At 35.6% G+C, this 21,748-nt stretch overlaps 1 protein-coding gene across 1 annotated transcript in view; it reads left to right on the top strand.

Annotated features, from left to right (window-relative positions):
- Window positions 1-21,748, top strand: part of CHD1 (chromodomain helicase DNA binding protein 1) — a 132,478-nt gene that overhangs the window by 38,270 nt on the left and 72,460 nt on the right. Inside the window, exons 2-12 of the mRNA XM_006875694.1 lie at window positions 4,100-4,301; window positions 5,620-5,736; window positions 6,717-6,781; window positions 11,765-11,914; window positions 12,056-12,324; window positions 13,921-14,146; window positions 14,671-14,771; window positions 15,126-15,304; window positions 17,303-17,430; window positions 18,172-18,388; window positions 20,168-20,257. Coding sequence (XP_006875756.1) covers window positions 4,100-4,301; window positions 5,620-5,736; window positions 6,717-6,781; window positions 11,765-11,914; window positions 12,056-12,324; window positions 13,921-14,146; window positions 14,671-14,771; window positions 15,126-15,304; window positions 17,303-17,430; window positions 18,172-18,388; window positions 20,168-20,257 — 1,744 coding nt within the window. The remainder of the gene's footprint in view (window positions 1-4,099; window positions 4,302-5,619; window positions 5,737-6,716; window positions 6,782-11,764; window positions 11,915-12,055; window positions 12,325-13,920; window positions 14,147-14,670; window positions 14,772-15,125; window positions 15,305-17,302; window positions 17,431-18,171; window positions 18,389-20,167; window positions 20,258-21,748) is intronic.

Below are 21,748 nucleotides of genomic sequence, written 5' to 3'. Positions count from 1 at the left end.
CTGGACTAGAAAGCAATAGATTTCTTGCTTCTGCCACAAATTCCCCCAGCTGTGAGCCTTCAAACCTTCTAACTATTCCTTTACATGTGGTTCAGAGTTCTGGGACCATCCCCTGAACCTGCTTGGTCGGGTATTCTGTGTTGTTGTTGGCGGAGCTCTCTGCTATACGTCTACCCGATCTGCCATCTTATTTGTTCCCCCCCACGTGTATCTTATTTGCTGACTCATTCATCCATCTACCCTTCAAACATAGAGTTATTTATGTGTCTACAAAGAAAAGGACAAAATTCTATCACTCAAAGAACATATGGTCTTCGGTAAGATATAAAAAAACAAAACACAGTGATAATTAAAGATGTCCTTATAACCAACATAGTGGTACATATAGGATGTCTGGGAAGTTCTGTGGAAGAATACCTAATTTAATGTTGGATTGAGATATAGTCATAAATTTGTTGGAGGAGTAGTCATGAAGTGAGGCTCAAGTTAGAATCATACAGTGGAAACAGAAAAGGGATTGTGTGAATGCAGGAAGTAGAGAAAAACTAGTTTTCATAGAAAGAAAAATAGTTTGTCATAGCTAGAACTAGGATTTCTAGTTAGAAAGTGGCTAAAGACAGGTTAGGGTTACATTCCGGATGAAAGGCCTTGCAGGTAAAAGTATTGTTATACAAACACTAAAGAGACTTATAAGAGAATGTTATGCCATGATCAGATTTTTGTTTTAGAAAGAATATTTGTAGTAATGGGCTGGAATAGAATAACCTTATTAGAGTTGGACTTTTTGCCTTTTTGTTTTAGCTCAAAATTTTATAATGGAATGTAGTTTTTTTCTCATCATATCTATACTTTACTATCAATTTTTAAGATCTTTTATTTAAAATTATGCAGAACAATTAGATTGTTTCAAAACTGGAGAATCATTTCAATTTTGTCCTCTCTGTTTCCATTTAGGTAACCATTTAAAATTTACTTGTTCATTTATGTTGCCATTTTTAAAAAATATTAACAAATACATATGAGTATTTCCTTCTTTCTTACATGAAGTATACCATAAATATTGTTTTCTATTTTGCTTATTTTCACTTAACTCCATTCTGGAGATCATTAAAATCAGTGAATTGAGAACCTCCTTATTTATGTAGTCTAATACCCAAAAATGGAGTCCTGACATGACGCTATAGAATAGGCACTGGACTACAAGGTAAGTCTGAACTGCAAGGTTGGTAGTTCAAACTTACCAGCCACCCCTCAGAAACCCTACACAGGATTGCTGTGAATCAGCTCGACTCAGACAGCACTTTACAACAACTGTACCCAAAATAAAGACTTTTCAATGGTAGCCCTTTTGGCCAGTAGAGTAACCTTGCTTCAGGCTGTTTGTTAGCTCTGAACACCACAAAATGACCTTTCCTTAAAGAAAATAAAAAAAAGATTTCTACTTTAATTTAAAGTTTAATTTGTTAAACAAGCAATTTTAACTGTCTACCTGTAGGAGTCCCTGGGCTGGTGCAAACGGTTAACATTCCCTTGATACCAATAGGATCGAGGATTGAGTCTACCCCAAACTCTAAAATACTACAATCAAGTAAACTTTGACTCCTCGTGACCCTGTGTAAGGTGTCAGAGGTTATAAATCTTACAGAGCAAAGTATCATCTTTTTCCGGCATAGTGGCTGGTGGGTTTGAACCACCTACCTTGTGGTTGGCAATCCATTGCTTATCCTACAGCACCACACCAGGACACCTTTTTAAACATAGTTCCTCCCCATCCCCTCAAATCCATGCTATTGTGTCAGTTTCAATTCATAGTGACCCTATGTTGTTGTTATCAAGTGCCGTCAAGTCGATTCCATCCCATAACAACCCTGTATAGGGTTTCTGAGGAGCAGCTGGTGTGTTTGAACTGCCCACCTTGCAGTTCAAATGGCTTTGCAGTCTGGCACAATAACCCACAGTGCCACACCAGGTGAGGACAAAATAAGTCTGCCCCATAAACTTTCCAAAGCTGTAAATCATTACAGAAACTTACTGTCATGCCTTTTTGCCATGTTGTTGTTGTTGTTGTTGTTAAGTGCCATCGAGTCGGGTCCGACCCATAGCGACCCTGTACAGGGTTTCCGAGGGTGTAAATCTTTACGGGAGTAGAAAGCCATGTAGCAGCCGGTAAATTACAGCCACCAACCTTTGTTTAGCAACCAAATGTTTTAACCACTATGTCACCAGGATTCACTTTAGATTATAACGTGTGATTTTTTTTTTTTTTTTATATCTCAGAATCCTATGATCAGAGCCTAGATACAATGACAAAGATGATGTTGGTATAGCATTTCAAAGAAAAGTTTTTATTTAATAAAACTTTTTTAAAATCATTTATTACACTAGATTTTAGTTTTAAGAACGCAAGTATGCTTGTCATTGTTTATTCAAGCTAAACATTTAAATTTTTATAACTTTGAGAAGCAAACATTTCTGTTTCCATGATAGCTCCATCTTGTGTCAAATACCATTGAGTTGGTTCCAACTCATAGCCATCCTCATAGGGTTTCTGAGGAGCTTCTGGTGGGTTTGATCCTCTGAGCTTGTGGTTTGCAGTCCAGTGCTTATCCTGTAGTGCCAGCACCAGGAGTCTAACTCATAGCAACCCTGTATATAGGGTTTTCGAGTTGTGGCTGGTGGGTTTTAACCACTGATTTTGTGGTTAGTGTAGGGCTGATCCTACAATGCCATACCAGGACTCCCATTTCCATGTTGTTGTTGTTAAGTGCCATTGAGTTGGTTCCGACCCATAGCGACCCTGTATAGGGTTTCCGAGGAGCAGCGGGTGAGCTTGAACTGCTGACCTTGCAGTTCAAACGGCTTATCAGTCTGGTTCATTAACCCACAGCACCACACCAGGACAACTCCTTGTTCTGGAAAATGAGAAATACAATGTTTTCATGACATGATAGCTCCATCTTGTGGCATTTCTGAAAATTACAGTGGAAGACATGTATGCACATTGAAGATGAGACTGTTAGCTCCCCTAAAGATTTAGTCTCCAAACCCTATGGAACAGTTCTACTTTATCCTCAACACCAATTGGTTTATGCATAAGCTGTATTACCTATTGTTTCTCATAAAGCCAAATGAAATTAAGTTAAATTAAAGGCTGAGTGCCAAGTGCACTAAAGATTTAACATCTGCGTTTTCAACAGTTCTGATGTAAAACACATGACTATGGGTAATATTAATTTGTAGTCAAATATTTATCCATATCAGTTATAGACTAACCTGGAATAAGAATTAATAATGAGCTGTTTATTACTTTTGCATGTTTGTACAGAGGCTAGGAAAGATTGAGAGACTGTCATTATTTTAGATTTATTGCTGTTGAATTAGGAGATATTTAAACAATTTTCCCAGAGAAGTGATTTTACTGATTTCTGTTTAGTAATTTAATTTGTTATAACTTAATTATACTAAGTTATATTCTCCGTCCTGGAATGCTAGAACAGAGATAAAACATTAAAGCAAATTGTTTTTCTTACATGCCGTCGTATTGGTTCCAACTCATCAACCCTGTGTAGGGCTTCCAAGGAATGGCTGCTGGGTGTGAACTCCCAAACTTGGGGTTAGCAGTCTAGTGCTACAAAGAAGTTACTTTTGCATCTGCTTATGTGGCCATTTTCAGCACATTTAACATTTGATACAATCCCTACTTCCTAATTACTGTAGTTTACTAATCTATACAGGGTCGCTATGGGTTGGAACCGACTCGACGGCACTTAACAACAACAACAACAACTAATCTTTTAAGGGTAGGGACTTTGCCATAAACCTCTTGTTTCCCCAAATTTGTAACTCAGGATCCTGAACTTGGTGCATGTTGCTCAGTGTCATGAATATGGAGCTCTAAGTGCATATGTCTCAGTCAAAATTGTATTAAACTCTGTCAGTTTAGTGCTAAAAATTAACACTCATTCATTTATTATTGCTCATAGACCAAGTTGTAATAGGAAATAAACTTGATTTAATGATTTGAGACGTTTTTCTGAATTTAATAAAAATTAAATTCATAATGAATTTTGTTTGAAATTTGTTTATTTTCGAATTGTAGCCAGTCGGATGATGATTCTGGGTCAGCTTCAGGCTCTGGATCTGGTTCGAGTTCTGGAAGCAGTAGTGATGGAAGCAGTAGCCAGTCAGGTAGCAGTGACTCTGACTCTGGATCTGAATCAGGCAGTCAGTCAGAGTCTGAGTCAGACACTTCACGAGAAAACAAAGTTCAAGCAAAACCGCCGAAAGTTGATGGAGCTGAGGTAAAAAAAAATAAAATGTCCAATGAAAGATAGCTTTTTTGTGTTACTTTGGGAAAACTTTTAGCATTTCTTTATGCTTTCTAAATCTAACTCTTAGGGGGAAGATAAAAAGAAAATATTAAGCATTAAAATTTTACTTTTACTTGTCAGTCAAATTTTAGTTAAATATCTGCATTAATTGTCTTGGGTAAGTCATCTGAAATTGTAACATAGCAAGAGTAAAAACACTGTCTGTGTATTAAATACATACCAAACCAGAGCTATTATGTGCAGATCAAGTGAATTCCATATGTGCATGCCATCAAGTCAATTCCATATGTACATACATATATGAAAAAAAAAAACCTTTCTTGGGAATGAGTTTCATAATTAATATTCAGTGTTTCATAGTTAAAAATTAAAGGATTTGTGATACCCATTTGCTAATTTACTTTTTAGATATTTTAAGGAAATACTTGATATTAGTAGCAAGAGGATTTAGTGGAACTCTAAAGTAAACTGCTACAAGATAAATTAAAACTTGTCCTGGTGTATGGTATTGTAGAATAAACACTGGGCTGCTAACCTAAAGTTTAGCAGTTCAAACCCACCAACTGCTCCTTGGAAACCGTATACAGAATCATTATGGTTTGAAACTAACTTGATGGCACTTGACAACAACATACCTTATTGCAGTATACAGTAGTGTTCCTAAGGAGTCTGGTGGTGGTGCCCTATGCTCAACTGGTAACTGAAATTGTTGAAAATTTAAATTCATTCACACTCCTTAAAAACAAAACAAAAATTTCTACCAGAGTCTTTTGGAACTCTGGTTTTCCTTTGACACAAATGGGGTAGCCATGAGTTAGAATTGACTTGATGACAGCTGGTTGATGCTATGTTACTCAGAGTACCAGTTCACAATGAGATAATATACTCTATCCAGAATTTATAAATCAACATAGTAATTCCTTTCATGGAGAAAAATCTTACTACCCCCCAAATAAAGCCAATTTAGAGACATAATTGCTATACATTTTGACCCAAGTGCTTCGTCTCTACCTCAGACTTTCTATAGTGTGTAACTACATTTTGAGTAGCATATTATTACTTGATCAAAATAATACTCTTAACACCAGAGAGAATATTTCTTGATATCATCTGTAAAGCTAAATATACTATAAATATTGTTTTTTTATACAGTGAAAACTACATTTTTATATTTCAGTGATATTGGATTAAAATTTATGAGTAAGAAAAATATTTTTGTTATTTGGAGAAGTTCTGTTCAATAAATTAACTTAAAAAAAAAAAATACTGCTTTCTGTTTCTATTGTAGTTTTGGAAATCAAGTCCCAGTATTCTGGCTGTTCAGAGATCTGCATTGCTCAAGAAGCAGCAGCAGCAACAACAGCAGCAGCAACATCAAGCCTCATCTAATAGTGGATCAGAAGAGGTCAGTTTTGACAATAAGATAATATTTTTAAATTAGACTTGGTACTTTACCATTTAAATAGCTAGGTCTTTATGAAATTATTTAAAGTAATAAGTGCTTTTAAAGACTAGCTTAAGGAATAACTGTACTTAGATAGTGTAGTGGTTTCAAGTTGGGCTGCAAACTTCAAGGTCAGCAGTTCAAACTACCAGCCATTCTGCAGGAGAAAGATGAGGCGTTTGGCTCCTGTAAAGATTTACAGCCTCGGAAACCCTGTGCCAGGGTCACTATGAGTTGGAACCGATTCCACGGTACTTACCAACAACATACTTAGATACACATACGAAAAGTCTCAAATAGTGACATGCATTTATCCAATAATTCCACTTTTAGGGACTAACTCAAAATAAACAGTGAGAAACTTGTATGCATTTGCTCTTCACAGCAAAACTAGAAATAAACTAAAAATGGAAAACATTAGGAGAAATAGTTAAATATATGAACTACACATAAACAAGCATATGCACCTGTATACATACACATAACTGGAAGAACCATGTTTGTACAGAAGATGAAGAATTACCAATATAGAGTATGTTTAAAAGAATAGACTGCAACTTGAAACAATGAAGTCTCTTTGTGGGCATAAACATGTGTAAATGCACATGTGTTTGCATGAAAGCAGCCAGGAAAAGCTATTATAAAACACTTCATGGAGTAAAAATTTTGCATACCAAAAAGGACTCATTATGTCCATATCAGGCAAATATGGTTTCAGAAACGTAATTTTAAGGCTTTATCCTTGGCTATCATAATTTTAATAAAACAAATTATTAGATTAATTACTCTCAATCAGTTAATGGTATAACTATAACAAAATGGAAGGAAAATGGCTTTACAGGTGCTGTTACTAAAGTGAATGTTAAATAAGATCACAAATAAAACTTTGATATATGATTAAATTCTAATTTTTTATGATACTACTTTATTTTTCTCTACAGGATTCATCCAGCAGTGACGATTCTGAGAATTCATCCAGTGAAGTCAAAAGGAAAAAGCATAAAGAGTATGTCATTTTGTTTGAATGACTTGTCATATCAAGAAAATACTAATGCTTTGGTAAATCGTTAACTCATGGCATCTTATTAGGTCCATTTATCATGAACAACCTAAAATTTTACATCATTCTTCTATCATGTCCTTGACCCTATTAAGGATTCTCTTAGTCATTATATCAGAGTATATTAATTTGGGAAACATGTTTATAGGGATGACTGGGTGTGAGTGTGTTAATTTATAAAAATAGTATTTTTGCTGTGTACTTGGATATAAAATTTGGTTTTATAGAGAACCCTTTTAGAAATTTGCTTTAATTTCCAAAAGATCATGACCCAGAAGGTATTAAGAGTACTTCATATTCTCACTTTGTTGTTAAGTGCCATTAAAGTCGGTTCCGACCCATAGCAACCCTGTATAGGGTTTCCAAGGAGCAGCTAGTGAGCTTGAACCTCCGACCTTGCAGTGCAAATGGCTTTGCATTCTGGTGCATTAACCCACAGTGACACAACAGGATTCCTTCAGACACTTAGATGGCCTCTTTTGGTTGATTTTCATTGTTTCTTATTACACTTAAAAAAAAAAAAAAAAAAATTGTCATGTCTTTCATATTTATAGTTGTCGTTTATTTTCTATGCTTTCACTTTAGTAAATCTAGATTTGGGTTTATTATTCCACAGGACTCATGCTCCCTTCATATGAAGATTCATATGTTCCAGCTTCTGAAAATTCATTAATTGTATCTTTGAATATTTTTCTCGTTCTCTAAATCCTCTGGCGCTTGTTTAAATAGGAAAATTTTCGATCATCCATTCTATCCTCTTGTCTGAATCCAGCTCGGATAAGGACGTGGATCAGTCATTGCTGTTTAAGATGGATCTTGGCTAAAAGCAGAAAATATCAGAAAGATGTTTACTTGTCCTCTATTGACTACACAGAGGCTTTCGATTTTGTGGATCAGAACACGCTATCAACATCATTGCAGAGAATGAGTATTCTGGAATAATTGTGCTTATGAGGAGCCTGGATGTAGACCAAGCGGCAGGTGTTTGAACATAATACAGGAATACTGAATGTTTTAAAATCAGCAATAGTGTGTACCAGGGTTGTATTCTCTCACCATATTTACTCAGTCTGCATGCTAATAAAAAAATAATCTGAGAAGCTGAATTATATGAAGAAAAATTTGGCATCAGGATTGGAGGAGGACTCTTAACAACCTGCAATATGCAGATGATACAACCTTGCTTGCTAAAAGTGAAGAGTACTTAAAATACATGCTAATTAAGATCAAAGACCACAGCTTGAAGTATGAGTTGTACTTTGGAAATCCTCACTATTGGACCAATAAATAACATCAAGATAATGGAGAAAAGATTGAAGTTGCTAGAGACTTCATTTTGCTTGGATCAACCATCAACACTCCTGTAAGCAGTAGTCAAGAAATTAAGTGATTTGCATTAAGGAAGTCTGCTGCACAAGACGTCTTTAAAGTGTTCAAGAGTAAAGATGTCAGTTTGAGGACAAAGATGTGCCTGACTTAAGCCATAGTATTTTCAGTAACCTCATATGCATGTGAAAATTGGATAGTGAATAAGGAAGACCATAGAAGAATTGATGCATTTGAGTTAATGGTGTTAGAGGAGAATAGTGAAAGTTATGGATGGCCAGAGAACAAACAGATCTGTGTTGGAAGAAGTATAGCTACATTGTTCCTTAAAAGCCTGGGTGGCAAAACCTCATCTCTCATACTTCGAACATATTATCAGGAGAGACCAATCCTCGGAGAAGCACATCATGCTTGATAAAGTAGAGGGTCAGTGGAAAATAGGAAGACACCCCCCACCCCCAAAGAGACAGATTGGCACAGTGGCAGCAGTAATGGGCTCAAGCATAGAAATGATTGTGAGGTTGGCACAAGACTGTTTCATTATGTTATGTATAAGGTTATTTGAGTTGGTTCAGACTCGACAACACCTAACAGCAACAACAAATTCTATCTTCACTGTCTCTTTCTACATGCTTGCTTCCTGTTTTTTGCTATGTTGTATGCTCGTAAATTCCTCAGATTTGTTTTTTAGAATTTCAGTTTCTGACTCTTCCACTTAGGTATTAATTTCTAAACTCAGTTTTAGTAGGTGTAAGCAAAGAATATTTTTTTTAAAGCGTCAGTAATTTGGGATAATGAATAAATGTGCTCAGGTACTAAAATTATTATAATTTATAATTTGTTTAAGTTACAGTAGACTTTTTCATAGGTGCTGCCTATTTGCTAGTTCCAGTGTACGAACCTGGAAAAAAGCTTAATAAAAAGAAATTTGCTATGTTGTCATGTGCTTGCTTAAGAAAACACTAAGGAGTCGTGCATGTTATAAGATAATGCAGAGTTCTGGAGCAGAAACAGTAGCTATAAAAAGAGGAGATAAAGTACATATGAGGAGGCTTCAGAATGTGAATGGAAAATTTCCACTCATTTAATTCCATTTTCCATGATCTTTTTGAAGCCCCCTTGTATAAGAACTAAAAGTGTTTCTTTCATTCAAACTTTATTTTACAGTCAAATATTGGTGTGGCACTGAAGGATAAGCACTTGACCGTAATGTCACAGGCAGTTGAAACTCATCAGCTGCTCCTTGGAAACTATATAGGGTTGCTATGAGTCAGAACTGACTCAATGACACTTAACAACGGCATTTTTTTTTATCTACATATTGATCGGTCTGAAATAAACTAAAGTACTAGTAAATGTAAAGTAATCTTTTAATATTGGTTGAGATGGGCACATCTTTGATTTTCCTAAATATATTTTTTGATTGAACATGTAGTATCTTTGTTTTTGTTTTTTTTTTTCTATTTCCTTTTGACATTGTATTATGCTTTGAGTAAACGTTCACAAAACAAATTGGGTTTCCATTCACCAATTTTTACACATTTTGATTTGTGAGATTCATTGCAGTACCCACAGTGTAACAGTACTCTTTTCCACTTCCTTCTTGTGTTTTAACATTTTCATTTGCTCTTCTTTCTTACCCCTTCCTGCCTTCTAAGCTTTATTCCTGGACTAATGCTGCCCTTTTGGTCTCATATAGTTGGTGGTTCTAGTGAGTACATACCCTCCTGATATTATTGTTTACTGTTAGTTTGAGTGAAAATTTCAGACCTGAAGGGTAACTAAGAGCAGCTCAGGAGTTGTCCCTGTCTCTTGTCAGACCAATAAGCCTGGTCTATTCCATGATTTTGAGTTTCATGCATAATTTTTCTCTTATGCTATCCAGGGCCTCCCATTGTGATCCCTTTTAGAGTGGCTGAAAGTGGTAACCTAAACTATCTGGATCTTCCAGTGCCAGTGTAGTTAAGGATGTGGCTCACAGGATCCATTAGTCCTTTGGACTAATTGTTTCGATGGGTCTTTGATTTTCTTCATTTGTGTTTGTTGAATGGGGAGAGAGTAATAATTGTACCTTAGGTAGCCACTCACAATTTTAATATCCTAGTTGCTATTCATGAAAGTGGAGGCTGTGGTGCTGTGGGTTAATGCACTCGACCGCAAAGTCTGTTTGAGCTGCAAGATTGACAGTTCAAGCTCTCACCAGCTGCTCCTTGGAAACTCTATATAGGGTCACTATGAGTCAGAACTTACTTGCCGACACTAACAACAATAAAAACATTCATGAAAGTAGGATAAAGAATGTTACCTTTGTAGGCTGTATTTTTGCCAGTTTGTTTCCCCTGAGACTGTGAGCTTGAGCCCCTAGACTTAGTAACTCTTTCCTTCTAGGTGCTTGGTTATGGCTAAGTTTTCATAACCTTGCTCTGTGTATGCTATACTATGGATTCCTGGCATGGAGCCATAGGATAAGCACTTGATACAAGATCGGTTTGAACTGTAAGTTCGGTGGTTCAAGCTCACCAGCTGTTCCTTGGAATCCCTACACAGGGTCACTTTGAGTTGAAATGGACTCAACGGCGCTTAACAACAACAACAACAACATGCTCTACTATATCCATGGGTATATTTGCCATACATTTGAGTACCTATGTAGCGATATCCTCTGTCACACCAGTAGTTAGTTGACTGTGGATGTAGTCTCATTAACTTTCCCACCTCTTCAGTTTGAGTGTTTGTGTATCTACTCATAGATTATTATTGTTACTGTTATTCCAGGATTGTGTATATAATAGTATTTAGCTTTGTGCCTTGAATTCTGGCTCTCTTTCCAGCTTTTTGCCTTGCCTTGATCATTTTGTACTGACCTTCCCCCATTATATATTGGTGTATGTACTAGTTAGTAAATCAATTTTTAAAAGCATTGTTAAAAGTCAATCTCTGCAGAAAAGTAAAATGATATAGATTTCAAATAGAATCTTTTATTTGAGAGGGCAAGTATAATTACAAAAGACTTAAAAATGAAAACCCTGTAACATTAAATTAGCTTAATATTTTTTATCTACAGTGAGATTCAAACATTTGTAATTCGTTGTTGTTAAGTGCCATCAAATTTATTCTGATTCATAGTGAAATCATAGGATTTCAGAGGAGATACTAGTGGGTTTGAAATGCCGACCTTATAGTTAGCAGTTCAGTGCTTATCCTACGTCGCCATACCAAGGCAATTATATTTCAATGGATTAACAACACTCCAGAGTTATGGAAGGCATTTATGAAAATGTTTTCAGAGCTTTCGATATATGGTACTCTAAGATAAACACTGGACCACAAGGTTGGTTTCAACTGCAAGGTATGTGGTTCAAATCCACTAGCTGCTCCTTGGACACCACATATAGGGTCACTAAGAGTCAGAACTGACTCAATGGCACTAAACAAACAGCAGTAGACATTTATTAGCTTTAGGTGAAAACTAACTTTTTTTATATTGAATGGCATACAACTTAGTTGAGGTAATCATTTTATATTTTATTAGAGACAGACGGTGCTATATTATGTAACTATAATTAAAGATACTTCTTATCTATTTATTTATCTTTAATACAGTGAAGACTGGCAGATGTCGGGCTCAGGATCTCCATCTCAGTCTGGTTCAGATTCAGAATCTGAGGAAGAAAGAGACAAAAGTAGTTGTGATGAAACAGAATCTGATTATGAGCCAAAAAACAAAATTAAAAGCAGGAAACCTCAAAATAGGTAAATGTAGTATATTCTCAGTTTGAAGGTGGATATTGTTGTTTATACAAAGATGTTCATTCCTTTAGTATATTGTTTTTCAAATCATTTTTTATTCCAATATATCTATAAAGTACCTTATTTACCCCTTCCCTTCCCTAGATGTAAGTCAAAAAATGGAAAGAAGATTCCTGGACAAAAAAAGAGACAGATTGATTCATCTGAAGATGATGATGATGAAGATTATGATAATGACAAAAGAAGTTCTCGTCGCCAGGCAACTGTCAATGTTAGTTATAAGGAAGATGAAGAAATGAAAACAGATTCTGATGACTTATTGGAAGTCTGTGGAGAGGATGTTCCTCAACCTGAAGAAGAAGAATTTGAAACAATAGAAAGGTTTATGGATTGTCGGATTGGGAGAAAAGGAGGTATGTTTTTAAAAACACTTACTGCTTGACTTTTTAAATATTCACTAAAGTATTTCTTGATAGACTTCAGTTTTGAAAGTAAAGAGAGAGTAGATTTTCTTCTGTGTTTATTTGCTAAAAATATACTTTGTTTAATTTTATTATTTTCTTACAGAAAGTCTCCTTCTAACCCTATTTTGTGTATTGTGGATAATTAAACATTTTTTTACTTGTACATTTGATATGTGTAGCTGAGTTTACTATTTAAAAATTTTTCAATTTTACAAACTGGTTTTTGAAATTGTTTTTGCCTAATTTTATGAAATGGTAGTATCAGTTAGAACCTGTCTTTATTTCATGGGGGATAACAGAAATCACTGTCAGCACAAAGCTGATTCCCGTGAGGTAGAGTGAGACGTACCTCCATTTCCAACCTTTTTTCCAGTTATGACACAACCATGCCTTCCATGGCACTCTCTACTTCAAGGTTTGTCAGTCTGTTGCAATGTCAACAAACAATTCACAGACCATACTTACAGTTAAGTAGTTTACTAAGAAACAGAACATAGGATCCAGGGTCAACTGACTACAACTTAGGACTCGGAAGCTTGTTGGCAAAAATCTCTCTTCGGTGCACAACAACTTTCTCAGCTGAGCCCCTTTTAGGATCTGTCTTGCCTTCAATGTTAACATGAATCCATGTACTATGGATTCACATTATAGCTCTTTTAAGAAGCTTTTCCCCAGAACCCTTCACCTGTTGCTGCTTTTGCTGTACTTACTGCTTCTTTCTATCTCATAAACCTCTGGACTGGCTGCTTAACTCCACAGACTCTGTGTCAGTTGCAAGGCAAGGCATTCCCACCAGAGCTACAAACTGACCAAACCCCTCTTACTAAATCACAGATACTTCTTTTCCTTGGTAGGCTACATTTCACCTATTTGCATAGTCTATTGACAAATCCTTCCAAGGTGCATATCAGTCATAAGGCAGGCTGCAGCCCAGAACCAGACAAAAGTATCAAGCCAAGTAGGTTATAACTTATCCAGGAAATGTCATTTAACTTGGCAAAAGTAACATAGTCACTGGGGCAGAAAACTAAGGCAAAGATAACTCTTCAGAGCCCTGGGGAAAAATCATTTTCAAGCTGTTTTCTAAAGAACCTAATGCAAAAGGCCACATGTAGTTCACCACACCTTCTATCTCAAATATGTAAACTATTTTTAGTTATTTTTATATATAGTTTTTAAGAATGATTTTGAATTATTTTAACGTGTAATCATTGGTTATTCAAAAGCTGAGTTTCTTTTATTTATGTTGTTTGTTAAGTGCTGTCAAGTCAGTTCTGACTCATAGTGACCCTGTGTAAGGGTTTTCCAAGGAGTGATTGGTGGGTTTGAACTACCAACTTTGTGGTTAACAGTCCAGTGCTTTTCCTACAGCACCACACCAACACTTCTCTTTTATATCTTTGTAATGTTTTTATCTAAAATTCCTGTTACTTGATATTTACTTACTTAAAGGAGTATATCTTTTTATACTTAGAATTTTTCTGTTTTAAGAAAATAATTCTATTAGAAGAAATATATGGACGCTTTCTTGCTTATTGTCTTCAGCTACAGGTGCTACTACAACCATTTATGCAGTTGAAGCAGATGGTGACCCAAATGCAGGATTTGAAAAAAACAAGGAACCAGGAGAGATTCAGTATTTAATTAAATGGAAAGGGTGGTCCCATATCCATAATACATGGGAGACAGAAGAAACCCTAAAGCAGCAGAATGTTAGAGGAATGAAAAAATTGGATAATTATAAAAAAAAAGATCAGGAAACAAAAAGATGGTAAATATGCTTTATACCTTATTCAATAATTTTTATTGTTCATAGATAAATTAGTAAACTTTTTGTGTTAATAAAAAATGCATAGTCAGGAGTCAAAGGATAGCATAATATTGCTACTTATCAAGCTTGAGTATTCTAGTTCATGCAAGCGCTTGTTAAGTGCCAAAGTTGGTTCTAACTTATGACAACGTTGCCTAAGGTTCCCAAGGAGTGGCTGGTGAGAGAGAACTACCCACTTTGCAGTTAACAGTCCATTGTTTATCCTGTAGCACCACACCAGGGCATATCCATATCTAAACCATTCCTCTATAACAGTTTTATAGACTGTCTCATAATTCATAAATTATATGTTTTGTTTTTTAGTCAAGTACTTATTCATGTTTCAGTTTCTGCATTGTTCAAAGTTGGCTCACATAATTAGTGGCAAGATGGATGGTTTTGTGCTACAGATAGTGTTTTATAGGATGAGTGATTTATGGGAGATTTTGAAGTTTATTTCTAGATTAATATGTATGGTTTTTCAGGTTGAAAAATGCTTCTCCAGAAGATGTGGAATATTATAATTGCCAGCAAGAACTTACAGATGATCTACACAAACAATATCAAATAGTGGAGCGAATAATTGGTTAGTAAACCATTTGAAAAAAACCGTAAATTTATTGTTAGTGCATCAAATACAATAGCATTCTCTTACTGAAGTCTTATAAATTGGTGTTGGTGTTTTTAAGTGTCCTCTAGCCAGTTCCGACTTATAGAGCCCTTGTATGAAGTTTCCAAGGCTATAAAACTTTGCAGGAGCCGAAAGCCTTGTCTTTTCTCCCTTGGGCTCCAACTGCCAAGCTTGTGGTTTGCCATCATTCTTTATCCTATGGAGCCACTGCACAATAATTTTTACTTGTTTTTCAGTCTTTAAGAATTTATTTCTCTGATAAGATTAAATGTGTACAAAAATGAAATAAGTACTCAATTTATCTTGCAGCTCATTCCAACCAAAAATCAGCAGCTGGTTATCCTGATTATTATTGCAAATGGCAAGGCCTTCCATACTCAGAGTGTAGCTGGGAAGATGGTGCTCTCATTTCCAAAAAGTTTCAAGCATGTATAGATGAATATTTTAGCAGGAATCAGTCAAAAACAACTCCTTTTAAAGATTGTAAAGTAAGTATTTGACATTTTAATTATTTTAAGTTTCTATAAGCATCATAAATACTATGATCACAAATAGAGAGTTGCAATCTTATTTGAGGTACACTAAGGGAGAGTACTACTGCTTAGTTGGGTAGGTAGATTTTACAGGAAATTCTGTTCTTATATTTGCTTATAGGATTATTCTAACACGTTGCATACTGTTGCTTTTTTTCTTGGTGAGTGAAATTAGGTCAGAGAGATAAATTGGTGATGATGGTTATGTAATAGGATGGGGAGAACAAATAGTGAAAATATGGTGGAAACTTGCAATAATACTTGATATAAAAGGTAGTTGATATTTTCTTTAAAAAGAGGGATAAATCCATAAACTAAGTATCCAAGCTGCCCTGCGGAGTACAAGATCTTTTCACTATACTCAAAGTTATTATCAATGGTAGTTTTAAGATTTATGGATGAGTATTCCAAAATACTTAATTGTGCCCATGAGGAATCTGTACCTGGACTAAGAGGCAGTTGTTACAACAGAACATGGGAACACTGAATGTTTTAAAATTAAGAAAGGTGTGCGACAAGATTGTATTCTTTTACCATACTTACTCAACCTGTATGCTGAGCAAATAATCTGAGAAGCTAGGTTCTTTAAAGAAAAACGTGGCATCAGTATTGGACGAAGACTCGTTAAAAACCTGCGATATGCAGATGATACAACCTTGCTTGCTGAAAGTGAAGAGGACTTAAAACATTTACTGATGAATATCAAAAGAGCACAGCCTTCGGTGTGGATTACATCTTAATGTAAAGAAAACAAAAATCCCCACCACTGGACCAATAAACAACATTTTTATCAATAAAAAAGAATGAAATTGTCAAGGACTTCATTCTTCTTGGATCAACTATCAACACTCACGGAAGCAGCAGTCAAGAGATCAAATGACATCTTCCATTAGGCAAATCTGCTGCACAAGACCTTTTTAAAGTGTTGAAGAGCAAAGATACCAGCTTGAAGACTAAGGTGTGCCTGACCCAAGCCATGGTATTTCCAATAATAGCTTCATATGGATGTGAAAGCTGGACAGTGAGTGAATAAGGAAGACTAGAAGAATTGATGCCTTTGAGTTATGGTGTTGGAGGAGAATATTGAAAGTGTCATGGGATGCCAAAAGAACCAATAGATCCATTTTGGAAGAAGTGCAGCCAGAGTGCTCCTTAGAGGCCAAGATGGCCAAAGTTTGTCTCATACTTTGTACATATTGTCAGGAGGGACCAGTAGCTGGAGAAGGCTATCATGTTCGGTAAAGTGGAGTGTCAGAGTAAAAGAGGAAGACCCCCAACGAGATGGATTGGCTAAGTGGCAGCATGGATGAACTCAAGTGTGGCAACAGTAGTGAGGTTAGCCCAGGATCAGGCAGTGTTTCATTCTGCTGTGCATAAGGTTGCTATGGGTTGGTACCGACTCGATGGCACATAACAACAACATGATTTATTTTCTGCTTACAATGTTGGATTAAATTTGTATGATTTAGACATTAGGATTTAATGAGTGTTGAATGGTTTGAATGGTGTTATTTCCAGATAAGTGGTGGTGGTTGTTAAGTACCATTGAGTTGATTCCAACCCATAATGACCCCTGTATAGGGTTTTCAAGGAGCAGCTGGTGAGCTTGAACCACCAACCTTGCAGTTCAAATGACTAATGCGTTCTGACGCATTAGTCCACCATTTGCTTGTGATGTTACTATATGTTAGGGACTTGTATTTCAGCAGATTTTAGTTAGCCTCTTCAATTTTTTTGTCCAGAATTAGGGGGGGAAGTGTTTCATTCTGCATTCTGTGACAGTTACAAAAACAGTCTTCTTTGACTGTATTTTCTGTTGTATTTTGAATCATTGCATCTCTAAATTTGATGATTTGAAATAAAATTTTCCCAATTTATGGTGAAAGCTGTTTGTATCTCTTAATATAGTTTCTTGTTTAATAATTCTGCATATTAATATTATTTTTACTAAAGGTGTTAAAACAAAGGCCAAGGTTTGTAGCCCTGAAGAAGCAACCATCCTACATTGGAGGGCATGAGGGTTTAGAATTAAGAGATTACCAACTGAATGGGCTAAATTGGCTTGCTCATTCTTGGTGCAAGTAAGTATATTTTGAATGTATTAGTTAATTTGAGAAGGTAAGAATTTTATAAACAGAAGAATTGGAATGAAAATAGTTTTAGAAATTCCCAGAAGGGTAAAAGACCTTTAGACATTTTATATGTAAATTTATATATTCCCCAGCATATATAAACCACATTAAATACATATTAGGGGAAAAAAAAATCCTATGGAATTTAAGTTTAATCTGTTTGTTTATTGCAGTACATAAATATGTTTTTATTCAGCTTAAAAATAATAATGTATGTACATTCTCACCCCATGCTGGAGTTTTTCACTTAATTCATTCTATGTGCTGTTTTCTTTATCCTACAGTTATTCCTTAGCTGTGTGTTTTTGTTTTTTTTTTTTAAACCCTTTCTTCCTATTCCACCTGCACATACTCTTTGTATGTTCAACTTGATATTAAAGGATAATGGAATTTTTGCACAAACTTTTTGAAGCCCCTTGTAACTGAGTAAAGAAAAACTTGATCTGTAAGTGTCTCTGGCTTACGATGGTGGAACTTACCTTATTTTTGCTTATGAAATAACTTTAGCCAGGGGCCTTTATGTTTATTATTTATACTCATAAAATTGGCATTATTATTTGTGATATTAATTTAATATGTAATACTGATCAGGTTAGTTATATTTAACTGTTTATATAAACTCTTAAAATGATGGGTTTTTTGTAAATTTGAATCTATTAAGTGCATAATCAATTTTTCTTGTCTTTGTAGAGGAAATAGTTGCATACTTGCTGATGAAATGGGTCTTGGAAAAACAATACAGACTATCTCATTTCTGAACTATTTATTTCATGAACATCAATTATATGGACCTTTTCTGTTAGTAGTTCCACTCTCTACTCTCACTTCTTGGCAGCGAGAAATTCAGACTTGGGCATCCCAAATGAATGCTGTTGTTTATTTAGGTGACATTAACAGCAGAAACATGGTGAGTTGTCTTCCTATCAATGTAGAAAGCTAGCCATATTTGAACAAATATTTTATTTTGTCTTTAATGTTTTTGGTTTCTACTGTAACCAAATTGCTCTCTAGTTTGGTTCTGACTCACAGCGACCCTCTATAGAGAGCAGTTACAGAGCTCTGGTAATTTAGTGGTTATAAATCAGGCTGCTAATCTCACTGTTAGCAGTTCGAACTGTCAGCCGTTTCATGGGAGAAAGATGAGACTTTGATTCCGTAAAGATTTACCGACTAGGAAACCCTTTACAGGGTTGCTGTGAGTTGAAACTGACTCCTTAGCACACCACCACCACCACCATCACCATAGAGAGCAGCTGGTGGGTTTGAACTGGCAGTCCAGTGTTGATCTTACAGTACCACACCAGGAGTCCTCTACTATTACATTTGCCACAAATTATGAGTGCAAGTTTAATTGCATTTTTAAGTGACTATTGTAGGAGTCAGTATTTGATTCATTGTTACTTTTATATCTGAGGAGACTTGAAAAATTCAGTTATTGTTTAATTGTATTTTTCCAGGAATTTGTTTAAGTCTCCTCATGTGTATTTTAACTTTTTAATGGAAAAATTTTATCATGCATTAAAACAGACAAACGAATATAAATCATAACACCTCTAGCCCCACATGTACCCGTCCTCAAATATCGTGGTTTATAACTCATGGCCAGATTTGTTTTTTCTGTACCTCTGCATACTATCCCCCTTCTAATTATTCCAAAGGAAAACCCTAGCCATCATATTTATTCCATAAATTTAATGTTATTAAATGACTTTTCACTTACCTTAAGTTAAAAACGAACTTAGTTCAATGAAAAGTGTTTCTTAAAAACGTCTGTTTCATTTTATTTATCAAAGGAGCTCTGGTAGCGTAGTGGTTATGAATTGGGCTGTGAACAGCAAGGTCAGCAGTTCGAAACTACCAGCTGTTTTGCGGGTGAAAGATGAGGCTTTCTTCTCCCGTAAAGATTTACAGCCTTGGAAACCATGTACAGGGTCGCTGTGAGTCGGAACCGACTCCACAGCACATAACAACAACAACAACAAAGATTTAATAGTGGCCCTATATTGACTTTGTAAATCTAAATCTTTATGGAGCAGACAGTCTCATCTTTATCCCTCAGAGTGCTGGTGGGTTTGAACTGCTGACCTTGCAGTTAGCAACCCAGTGTCTAACTTAAAGCACCACCAGGGCTCCTTTAACTTAACATGACTTGTTAAGTTCCATCAAGTCAATTCTGTCTCATAGTGACCCTATATAAGGGTTTTGTGGAGTGGCTGCTCAATTTGAACCACTGACCTTGCAGTTAACAGTCTAGTGCTTATTCTACAGTGCCACACTAGGACTCCTAAGATACTTGTTAATACGTGCCAATCACATTGGCTCTGACTCATAGTGACACTGTTTAGGGTTTCCACAGAGCAGCTAGTAGGTTTGAACTTGTGGATAGCAGTCCAGTGCTGATCCTACAGCACCACACCAGAAGTCCCCTAGCATACCATTATTGATGATGTTGTCTGCCATCAAGTTGGTTCCAACTCACGTGACCCTGTATAGGGTTTCTGAGGAGTGGCTGGTTAGGTTGAACCGCTGACCTTGCAGGTCAAACCAACTTTCACTAACTTATTGAAGCCTCCTCATATGTTACATGTGTACATTGAATGGATTTAATATTTTTTTTTAGCTGTAGAAATACAAGTAAATTTACTTCAGTGTTTTTCTTAAAATTACTTTTAAAATTTCTTAATAGATAAGAACACATGAATGGATGCATCCTCAGACTAAACGGTTAAAATTTAATATACTGTTAACAACTTATGAAATTTTATTGAAGGATAAGGTATGTGTTATCTATTTTTTATCTGTTTGGTGTCTATAATTTATTTCTTTTATAGTGTATTTGGGATGGCTGAGAGAATAATTTTATTTAAGGTGACACAAACTACAGCCTTTAATCAAATTTAGTTTGTCTTTTATGGTCTTGAGCTAAGAATAATTTTTCAATTTTAATTGATTATAGGAAATTGAAGTATATGTGACAGACTGTGTATTGGCTTGCAAAACCTAAAAATAAAAATTAGCCCATCTGGTTTTTTACAGAACTTTTCTAAATGGTGACTTCAAACTGTTGGTAAAATTTTAAGTGAATTTTGTGTTGAATTTTTGTGCTCTTTAGAGATCAGGAACATATTTTAATGGTTAAGCTAGCATTATTTGAAACAATGTGCTAAATGCATTTTATTACTGTCATGTATAATTCTTATATCTACTTTATAAGACATTTCCTATCTCTACTGACAGAAATGAAAAGTTAAGCTCAAAGAGGTTAATGAACTTGCCTAAGGTTATGTTAGGTGCCAAAGTTTATATAGAGATCTATAGTCCATAAAACTTTTTACTGTATTTAATGTAAGATACTATTCCAAATATCATATTTTCTCTACAGTGACATTAATAGAAGACTTGGTTTAGGATAAAAATATTCTGTAAAAATTTTAAATTACACCATTTCCCCCTCCTTTATCAATGATAATTTAGTAAAACCTTTGACATGATTTGTTGTTGTTGTTGTTAGGTGCCATCGAATCGGTAATGACTCATAGCGACCTTATGCACAGCAGCCTGGGCCAACCTCACTATCGTTGCCATCAATGCTTGAGCCCATTGATGCTGCCACTTTGCCAGTCCATTTTGTTGGGGATCTTCCTCTTTTTCTCTGACCCATCACCCTACCAAACATGGTATCCTTCTCCAGCTACTGTTCCCTCCTGACAATATGTCTAAAGTATGAGAAATGAAGTGTGGCCATCCTTGCCTCCAAGCAGCACTCTAGCTGCACTTCCCAACAAAGGTCTGTTCTTTTGGCTGCCCATGGCACTTTGAGTATTCTCTTTGAACATCATAACTCAAAAGCATCAATTCTTCTATGGTCTTCCTTATTCACTGTCCAGCTTTTGCATGAATATGAGGTTATTGAAAATACTATGGCTTGGGTCAGACGATTCTTAGTCTTCAAGCTGATTTCTTTGCTCTTCAACATTTTAAAAATGTCTTGTGCAGCAGATTTGCCTAATGCAATACATCATTTGATTTCTTAACTACTGCTTCCATGACTGTTGATAGTTGATCCAAGAAGAATAAAGTCCTTGACAACTTGATTCTTTTCTCCATTGATAAGAATGTTGTTTATTGGTCCAGTGGTGAGGATTTTTGTTTTCTTGACAATGAGATGCAATCCATACTGAAGGCTGTGCTCTTTGATCTTCATCAGTAAATATTTTAAGTCGTCTTCACTTTCAGCAAGCAAGATTGTATCATTTGCATATCACAG

Source organism: Chrysochloris asiatica, unplaced genomic scaffold (assembly GCF_000296735.1).
Source record: "Chrysochloris asiatica unplaced genomic scaffold, ChrAsi1.0 scaffold00335, whole genome shotgun sequence".
NCBI lineage: Eukaryota > Metazoa > Chordata > Mammalia > Afrosoricida > Chrysochloridae > Chrysochloris > Chrysochloris asiatica.
The sequence above is the reverse complement of the archived record's forward strand: the minus strand, read 5'-3'. Positions and strand labels throughout refer to the sequence as shown.